Source organism: Oreochromis aureus, linkage group 18 (genome assembly GCF_013358895.1).
Source record: "Oreochromis aureus strain Israel breed Guangdong linkage group 18, ZZ_aureus, whole genome shotgun sequence".
NCBI lineage: Eukaryota > Metazoa > Chordata > Actinopteri > Cichliformes > Cichlidae > Oreochromis > Oreochromis aureus.
Window position 1 is genome coordinate 11,797,487 of NC_052959.1, and position 9,959 is coordinate 11,807,445.

At 39.6% G+C, this 9,959-nt stretch overlaps 1 protein-coding gene across 3 annotated transcripts; it reads right to left on the minus strand.

Moving 5' to 3' along the window:
* Positions 1 to 1,552: 1,552 nt before the first annotated feature.
* On the minus strand, positions 1,553 to 9,378 carry LOC116314136 (ceramide synthase 2-like). Of its 3 annotated transcripts, none has more exons than XM_031732038.2 (11): positions 9,201 to 9,378; positions 8,380 to 8,551; positions 7,514 to 7,631; positions 5,614 to 5,732; positions 5,325 to 5,382; positions 5,101 to 5,151; positions 4,011 to 4,103; positions 3,470 to 3,598; positions 2,769 to 2,878; positions 2,523 to 2,676; positions 1,553 to 2,259 (listed from the first exon to the last, which is right to left on the minus strand). In XM_031732038.2, exons 2-11 carry the CDS (start codon positions 8,544 to 8,546, stop codon positions 2,041 to 2,043), a joined length of 1,218 nt encoding a protein of 405 aa, XP_031587898.1. In that variant the 5' UTR covers positions 8,547 to 8,551; positions 9,201 to 9,378; the 3' UTR covers positions 1,553 to 2,040. The 3 variants fall into 3 exon arrangements, with proteins under 3 accessions (XP_031587898.1, XP_039457789.1, XP_039457790.1); XM_039601855.1 differs by lacking the exon at positions 1,553 to 2,259 and adding an exon at positions 2,279 to 2,412; XM_039601856.1 differs by lacking the exon at positions 1,553 to 2,259 and adding an exon at positions 2,299 to 2,417.
* Positions 9,379 to 9,959: the final 581 nt, after the last annotated feature.

The following is a 9,959-nucleotide window of genomic DNA, read 5'->3' on the forward strand; positions in this document are numbered from 1 at the left end:
TATCTGTGTGTGCTGGTTTAGTATACATTGAGGCAGATCATCTTGTCGCAGTTGTACTTCTGAGCCAGCTGCTTCAGTGATGGCTCAATGATGCCCCCTCTCAGACGCAGGAGAAGGTGAGGGGTGAACTGAGAGAGAGAACGAAATGGGCAAATAAAAATTTATAGAAGAATAGATTTACGCTAAATAGAAAAGTAGAAGTCCTGTTCTTAGTAGCATTGAAAATATGGGAATTAAGTCATCTATTTAAACACTATTGACTAATAAAATACAAGTCATCTACTGACCATGAGAAGCAATAAAAGAGAGAAGCTGAACTTTTTCTTGTGAACAAACTGGATGGATGTACTCACCTGAGTGAATCTTTCCATCCACCCATCAGGAGCTACGGACATTTTATTCCAAAACAAAGTGACCATGGAAAGACTTTCGCCACAGACCATAATACTTTTCGTCTCTTCTTCTGCTGGAACATTTGTAACTACGGGTGCTTGAAAAATCCTTCACAAGAAAGAGGTCTCACATAAAAGTGATATTATGGTCAATAAACCTTTTTGCAATTCAAGTCTGTGGAACTCCGCCAGCAGATGGCGATGCACAACAGCGGTGAGACTGTTTAATCTACAGTACTGTGCAGAACTCTTTAGCCACCCTTATTTGTTTAAAGTGATCCTGGAAAAAAACAAACAGTTCTCCGAGATTTCTGAAGATCTTTCAAAGTTTGTTTGTTTGTTTATTTACAAATATTTTATTACTCATTAAATCATTAAAAAGGCACCTAACCTAATGATGAATCAGTGACTGTATAAGATTTGATTTTGTTTTGTGTTTTTTTTATTGTCATTGGGATGAACTAGTGTCGTGTCTACACAACTTGCCAACAAAGTAGTTTTTAATTGTATTTTTAGCCTCTTAAACACATTTGTTCCAATTTCTTTTATTGAATCTAAGAAAAATACATCTGGCCCTTTAGCTGATCCATCTGCTGTTCACATTAGATGGGGTCAAATCATTAATATGTATGATGAGCATTATAGAGGGAGTTACTACAGGGTCTACAGCCATCTGTGAAACAACTTCTGGCTGCTTTTCAGCCAGTGTTTTGGATCTTGTCAAAAGTGATGGAAAAGTCAGAATGACCTAATTTTTCAGAATGACAATGATCCCCAAAACACCATTGATGCATTAAAAGCATCCCTGAATGGAAAAACAGACAATGAAACACTATGAATGATGGATCGCCCTCCCCAGCGCGTGGACCTCAACATTATTCAACCAGTGTGGGATCATCTTGACAGAGAACAGTACAAAAGGCAGCGAACATCCAAAGAAGAGCTTTGAATGTCCTTCAAGAAGTTTCGAGCTATAAACTTTTTCCTTACATTAATTTTTTCCACTTATGCGTGAACACATTTGACTAAATCGCTGCACCTCGTTCCCATTTTCCGCGCAAATGATAAAGAAATGAGGGCTGGCTCCAGACTTTTGCACAGCACTTTAATTCTACAGAATCACATACTGAAATATTTTTTAAAATCTTAAACAAAAAAAAGAAACAGAGGTAGAAAGACTAAATGATCATTTTATTTTCAGCATTTAAATGTAACAGTAATTTACAATATTTAAAGAGCACTTCTATCTACGCGTGAACATACATCAACCTGCTCTTTTGTTAGTAATCTCTGTTTGCTTCGTGAGCCTAATAAATAAAAAGCAAACCGTGTGCAGTGAAGGCTACAGTGGACATTAGCAAGCACAAAACATTTCACATGAAGGCTGCCGTCCCTCTTCAAAGAGAGTGAATCATTAAGGATCGTTGTGCAGTGTTACTGAGGCTGAGCCGTGACTGCAGCTCAGGATTGTGCTTCCTGTGTGCTATGACACCTGTGTCATGAGACCAGCATTAAAGAGAATGTTTTCTGCTTTTATTTCTCACAGTTAAAAGTGAAGGACAGTAGAATCACCCGACTCACAGACAACGCTCTGACTGAGCGTGCCCAGTTCACATTAGCAAAGGAAAACAACAGACGGAGAACATTTTTACTGAGCTTTACGCATTCTGTCCACCACAGACGACCTGTGGTTGGCCAGGTTGTTAAGGACACAGCTGTTGGTCAGCATAGACAGTTTGGAGTTCAGAGAGTCTTTACTTTTCTCCCAGTAACAGTCTCCTCCTTGGTCCTTGTTTTCCTCTCCCCCTTTATCCTCCTCTTCCTCTTCAACCTCACTTTCTTCATCACTACGTTCATCTTTTTCCAGCTGAGGAAGAAAACAGAAGGTTTCACATGACAAAGCGATGAAGAAGGTCCAAAAACATTTATTTTCTTGTGACCACAGGGCTGTGAATGAGGACATTAAGCTGATTGTGGTTCAGTTTTCTGGATGCTCCCTGTCGGCTGTTTTCATTGGACTCTTTGCTTGTTTGCATCAAGTGGTATCATGTAAGAAATATAAATGCACAACAATTGAAAACATGTCAGAGAAATCCAGTGATGCACTATAGCTTCACTGCTCTTTCTCACCTTGCCTTTCAGGAACTTATAGACCATGCGCAAGATCAAGCCGGCCCAGAAGATGTGCAGAGCTTGCAGCACCATCAGCAGGATGTTAAAAAAGTAGTAGCCAGCAAAAGGCTCAAACACCTCCATGGACAGTACCAGGGTGGTGTGAATGATTCTGTAAGTAATCGAATAGCTAGAGTCAAGTTGCTGATGAGAGAGTTATCAAGCAATTTAATGACAAAAAAAGGAGATACAATTATCTCTTACTTGCTGGGAAAAATCACCAGCCGAGTCACGAGGAAGACCACAGCGAACACAACAAACAGGGTGTCACACGATTTCCTCCAGCCAGCGCCGTAGTTGAACATCTTTGCAGACTGCAGAAATAATAACCGTGTAATAAAGTCACATAGCAAATCCCAACAATAGTGCTATGTGGATATGAGGATTTAGATAATCGAACAAACTAAATGTTTTCAGAACAGGGAAAAACAGCTCAGTCTTTAAGACAAGCAGAGAGCAGAACACTAAGACTAACACTAAGCCTGCTGTTTTCTCATATTCAGGGCAAAAATAAAAAGCATCAAGCAGCTCAGGTTTAGAAGGACCTTATGTTGTTCACAATTATGTCTTTTGCTCAGGTTAACAAAGGTCAGTCAGCACTGCTAGCTATCATGGCACAATCACAGGATCCTTCTGCTTCCTGCAGGCTATGCAGAGGTCTTAGATAAATATTTTCTAAGAATAGCCTAAAGTGCAGTTTGAACTTCTGATTGTAGTTTGCACAGCCAGTTTTTCTCCTTTCTTTCAATTTTCTACATTAATGTAGGAGGACTGGCCAACGTGCATATTATATCTTCCAATATTCCTAAAAGGTTTTTTCCTGCACATGTGAAAATGACCATTCACACACTGTAAATGACCTTTATTTAATTTTTAGAGCATAAATAAAAGGATCTGCAGGTTACCTCTAGCAGGATGTCAGAGGAGTCATGGAGCAACATGACCAAGGTGCCGATGCGAATGTAGTTGGCACAGTAGGAGAAACTGAGCAGGAAGATGGTAGCCAAGTGGTGGATGACCTGCTCCTTAAAATCCTGGCAAGGCAAACATACAGTGAGCAAAACAAAAGAACCATCAGATGTCAGCAGAAGACAGTCACTCATTAACCATGTGCTGGTCAGGTTTCTCATTAAAGCAGAAGTGAAGTGAGTGAAACATGAAATATGACCACATTTAGACCAACATCATCCTAACAGCTAACTTCTGTAAAGGGCATCTGCTGTGTGAGGCAGGAGGAAATCTGGCAACACATGCAACTCAGTCAGCAGCAATCTGTATATAAACTCTGGCACATCTAAAAGGGCAGTGCACGCAGTGAATCAGCTGCTTTCAATGCAATGCTTGCGTAACAAAACGGGGCGTTCAATGCACAAGCGCTTCTGTTTAAATAAACACTTTGCTACGTGTCGCCGGGCCTGAACGCAGCCTGTTGTGTAACATCCTCACCTTCCTCTTCACATCCACAGAGATCCGAAGAAGCAGAGAGCCATAAAATCCCAACTCCAGCATGTAGTACCAGTAGTGAGCTCCCTCCATGGGCTGAGGAGGACAAATATAAAGATGATTTTTTAAAAAACAAGTGGACTTTTAATACTGGCAGAACAGTAGGGAGCACTGCAGCCTACACAGGAACACCTAGAGGATTTGAAATGTATTTATAAGCTTTTCTGTTTATGAAAGGAAGGGAAACTATAATGAATGATTTAGGCGTGTAACTATCCTTACGCTTGCCTCCAAAGCCTAAGAAACTGAGCAACTCATTTTTTTTAGTCCCACTAGGCAGCATAATGGATCATTCTTTGCCTATAAACTACAATTTGATGGATTGAAACTATTCTCAGCCAAGACGATATTTTTATTTATTTTTTCATATATATATTTATCATCATTGTCATTTGCAAAATAGGATTTTTTTAAAGAGTATAAAAAGTGCAACGGATGCCTACAGAGTGTGAAATTTCTTGTATGTGTGAGACGATGTGTGTTTTACTTTCCATTTCTCGAGATTTTTATGCTTACTTTTAGAAAATTGTACATGTATTTATCATAGACTTTTTATACACATAAGTCAGTATGTATTATTATTATTAGTATTAGTAGTACTAGTTCTAGTAGTAAATATGAATAGAAAATAGTTTAATTTTTCTAAATATAGAACCAGGATGGGTTAAATATCAAACTAATACAGTTTCATTGCCAAAGTTAACGATCAAGCGAAATCAGTAACCGGGTAAATGTGTGATTCTTTATAATAAGCCATTAATTATCAGGGCCTCCAATTCTTGGCTTGTTTAGATTTATTTAACCCCATTTCTGACATCCTGGTACTATAAAAGTAAATTGACTTAATCTCTGCAGTATGAATGGCCGTGCATGAATTTACTGTATTGTGCTTGTTTTACAGCTCCTCTGTAAAACACGTTTAATTGGATTACCTACACAGGTTACACTTTCCACATAAATGATGAGATTTTCATAACGATTGTTTTAATGGATCGCACTCTGTAATGGAATGTTTGTAACGTATTGTTTTCACCTGAAGTGGATACTGCCTCCAACATTCCCTGAGGTCCCAGAACCACGGTTTCTGCACAGACAGGGAAAAATTTAGAATAAACCTGAAGAGGTGGAAACGTATGAAAGGACAGAAATAATGCCAACTTTCACATTATATTAATTTGTTTTCACTTACTTATAAATTATGGTTTTAGCATTAATAGTAGGAATAAAATGTCATTGCTGTAAAATGTTTTCACTCACATCAACCAGGCAGGACAATCCAGCCATGAAAGCTGTGAGGTAGAAGAAGAACCTCCAACTGAAAGACAGCGACTGAGGTGAGAAACTCTGACCAATCAAAAAACATTTTAAAAATGTAACCAGACAAAGCTTTCGATGGTGTCTCTATTTAGAAAAGAAACTTGTGCAAAATTAGCAGAGTGAGCTTCTTGGGAGCTATTCCAGGATCGGTCATTGTGGAGTGTGGTGGAGGATGAAGGAACTCATCTGTAACTGGACAAAGACGGAGGTGTGGAGTGGAAACACTTACGCAGCTTCACCAAACTTCTTGGTTTGACACGGCCTGTCTTGGTTCCTGCGACGCCTGAACCACGTCTCTATTTGTCTCTGCGTTTTGCCGCACAACAGCATCAAGCTGACAATTTCACTCTGAAACAAAAAACAGCAAAGAATGAGGTGAGGTGGAGCAAGCGAAGCAGGCTTCTATTTATTTGTCCTGTTCCCATTTTAATATATTTCACATCATTTTTGAGTATAATTATTTTATTATTTCTTATTAATGTTTACATATGTAGCATTCATTTCATTGTTTAGCGAGATCTGTTTAAATAATCTTGATCACATATTTATTTTGCTTTCCAAAAACAAAATAAACTCAGTCAGAAACTTTGTATATGTATGTAAACAGTATTTAAAAAGTTATAACCTGTTAGTATATTGTACATAAAAATAATGTGATATTTAGAATAACCACATATCATTCCTTATATGTCTATATGTCGTCAGTGGAAACAATGGCTTTTAAATAGCTCTATATAGCATTATTAACATGCTGACCTTCAGATCAATCTACAGAGGTCAGAGGTCAAATGTGACCTGATATTTCAAATCTTTATCCATATGTTGAAAGAACATAACACTTGTAAGAATCATAGTTTCGAAGTTACGAGGCTTTTAGTCGTTTTTCAAAAAATAAATCATTATGTTGACCCTGAAGACCTCGGTGGATGTTAGCCCAATTTTAATGGATTGTGAATATGACCCCACTTTAAAGCCCTACAAAGTTTTAACACAATTCATTTAAGACATTTTGAGTTATCTTGTTTACAGACAGCACGACAGACACAAACGCTACCGAAAATGTACGAATGCTGACGCCTGCCAGTGTTACCCCTCAGCCTCCTGGGAGATACACCTGTGGCATCAATTTCAAAACTCTATGTCACCTTGTTCTACAGTTATCGTATTCACAAACTTGAGAGTCCACGGCACTCGCTCTGCCCGACAATACCCCACCAGCCTTTTACTGTTGCCGGGTAAAAATGGTGGACATAAATGATGAAATGAGAGAAAGAATAAAGAAATGAGAGTTGTGGAAGTTTTTCTTTCATTAAGCTTAAATCAACCTAGAATGGACCAAAATCTCACAGTGAGCTGAATAAGTGAGCCTATCTTTGTCCCTTATGGTGTTTTTATGTCTTTTTAAACCAATCAATGACCTTCTGTGATCTTTAAAGAAACAGGAATGCTAGATTTAAAACAAATATTTTTCAGTATTTAGAGCAAAAGCAACCCTCTGTAATCTGCTGGACTCATTTCTATTTTATCGAAAAGATGGAGAACAAAGCGTGTGTATGACTCCACATGTGAGGTGGGTTTCCCACTCGAAGCATGGTTTTCCAGGAACATGCTTGTGTAACTATCCTGCCACTTGTGTTTTCTGCTCTGATCCCAGTGGCAACTAACAGGAGGAAGTAAAAGATATGAATGAATATTCAAGCAGCTTGAAAACCCATAAACCTAAGGGCAAAAAAAGGAAATTATCTGCTATTTATTGAGATTTATACAACAAACTAGCTGGTAGCTGGTTGAGGTAGAGCTAGTTTTGACTGCTTGGGGTTTGAGTCAAGTAGTAGCCAGAAGCCCGTGAAAGGTCACAAGATGAACTTGTGGGGTTGTGAGGTGTTTAATGCTGTGGGGGAAAGGGAAAACAAAGTGCCTTTACACACAGATTTAAATTTCAAATGAAAACACTTGGGCGGAAACATGTCTTTGGGTGACCTAATGAAGACCAAATGAAAGTGATGAGAAGTAAACGATGTTTTAATGAAGGTTTAATAACCGGTTTAATCATTTGAAACACACCTGATTTTCAAATTCAAAGACTAAACTGCGTGTGTGCATGCGTGCAGAGCCCTGCTCAGGCTCACCTGTGATGGCTGTCTGCTCCTCTGGGTGTAAAACGACTCCAGCTTCGGCGATGGGGCAGCAGTCACTTGTAATCTATTCTTCACCCCAAGACACCTGGCCATGGGTGGAGCAACAAACCTGAGGGCAGAGAGAACATAAGGAAGCTTAGACAGAGGGCGGGGGATACTCTGGTAGCCGGTCTGCAGTCACTGTTTAGCTGTAAATACAGCGCTGGGTGACCAAGTGTGACTGCACTTGCGTATGAATGCACTGTATTACCACTCACAACACAACAGTTAAAAATACATTAGGTTAAAGCATTGTTACAAACCTGCAAACAAGGCTGCTTTTATTAGTTAATCATAGCCATGCATGTTTTTTTTTCCACTCCAGGAACATTAATATGAGATAATTTGACAATCTTAAGTATGATTAACAAGCAATTTGAGTCTCCTGACGCGTCTTCTGCTTGTTTGCTCACAGCTAATATGTTTAATTACCTTCATTTAGGTTTGAACATCTCTCATTTTCTCCCTCACTTCATTTCTGTTTATCTTCCTCTCTAGTTTCCAGTCTTTCTCCCCCCATGCTAACAATGCCAGCTCCGCTCTCCAAAAACACAAAAACACCTGCTCACTGTCCCACAGCTCGGATCCTCTTACAAAGTCCTCTCTATTGATACTGTGGATGCTTGGCCATAGCCAGCAAATGCGGTGCCACTATTTTTTTTTCCAGTGGTGATAACGACTGATAACCTCAGATGAAAGGACTTGTAAGTACTGTTTCAGCTTCAGTGGAGTGAAATGTTTGTGTGCTCTGCTGCAGACCCTTCACTATCTCAAACACTCACTCACCCTTATCAGAACAAAGAAGGCTTGTGTGCTACCTTTCAAACATGTAGCGGAGGGCTACAAAGCCGAGGGCGAGGGGCAGAGCGATGAGAAGGTCCTGGGGTCTGGGGCGGTTGGAGTCCCTCAGCTGCTCCATGTCTCTCCAGGTCACGCCAGGAGGAAGCCAGTAGTCCTCCTTCCAAAAATCAGGCAGCAGCTCCATTTTTTCTGACGAAGAAAAGGTGAACATGGTGGACAGGACAAAAGAAAAAGACTAGATTAGATTTACTGTCATTGAAAAGTATATAACTCAAACTGTGAAATTAAGTTTGGCATCTAATCTGAAGGGCAACTAGTATACAATATACAACAGACACGCACACACATATACACAAATACACAAACCAATTACAATATGTACACTGCAGATTAGAGGTCTCCACATAGTTAAGCTTGAGCCAAAACAAACATGAATTCATCCAGGTAAAACAGCAGGTGAGGGGTCACGTGAGAGAGACAGCAGATACAACAAGAAGAGCAGTATGTTGGTACATCCTAAGCATCCTATGATGCTATGATCCTACAACATCTGTCACCTCAACTATAATATTTTATCAACAAATCTATATTAATAATAATAATAATAGATATCATTCTTAAATACATAAAAATGCCCCACAATATGAAAATTCTTGTCCTACAAGATCAGAATAAATGATCCTATCAACTATAAAGCACGAGTCAGGAATAATCTAAGTGAATAACGATCTCTTCTAAATAAAGTGCAGAGAAATAGCCCACTGCACTTTAGTGGGTTAAACGCAGTAAGCTGCAGTGAAGACCACCGAAAGAAACGGGATCCAGAGCATAAACCTACCGGCCAGGACCTGCGTGCGAATTGCAAACCGATTTAATGAGGCAGGAATCTGAAAGAAAATCCAGCTTAAACCGAGATTTCAGGCTGAGCCCTGCGTGGCTGACGATGCGCGGCGGTGCTGCTGTGTCCTGAAGACGACGGCAGATCCGAGCCGCTCGGTCATCATCGATCTGCAACGGCTGTTAAGTTAGACAGAGTTAAAAAAAAACATGAAGAGGGAAAAGGAAGCTGTGGGACAACCTTCAAAAGTAAAAGCCATCTGAAGAGCATGTTGTAGCTTTTAGTGGTTTATTTACTTAGTTTTAGTTTTTCCCCGAGAAATTTATATAAATATAATTTTTAATTAATGTAAGCATATGTTATTAACACCTCATGCCTTTTAACCTATATACAGCCAAATACTGTCTGGTCATGGTAGGTTTAAAAATGTAGCAGTGAACCTTTATTGTGAAGACTTCCGGTCTGCTCTGTCTGTCTGAATGATTGATAGCTGTGGGGGCACTGACGCACCAGGGGCGTCTCCGGCTCAGGGGGAATGATTCACGGTGTGAAGTGGGCTCTGTGGTTACCTTTTAGGTTATAGTGGGCGGGCAGACTATTGCTGAATGCTTGCTACAATTTAACCAGAAGGATAACTGGATAATAGCTGGGAAAGCAGGGATAGGGCTACTCTCAGTGCGCATGGTCTTTAACATATCAGGCCTTATAGTTGTTAACCTCTCATGATGTTCCACTAAATAACCATCATATGAGTAACAC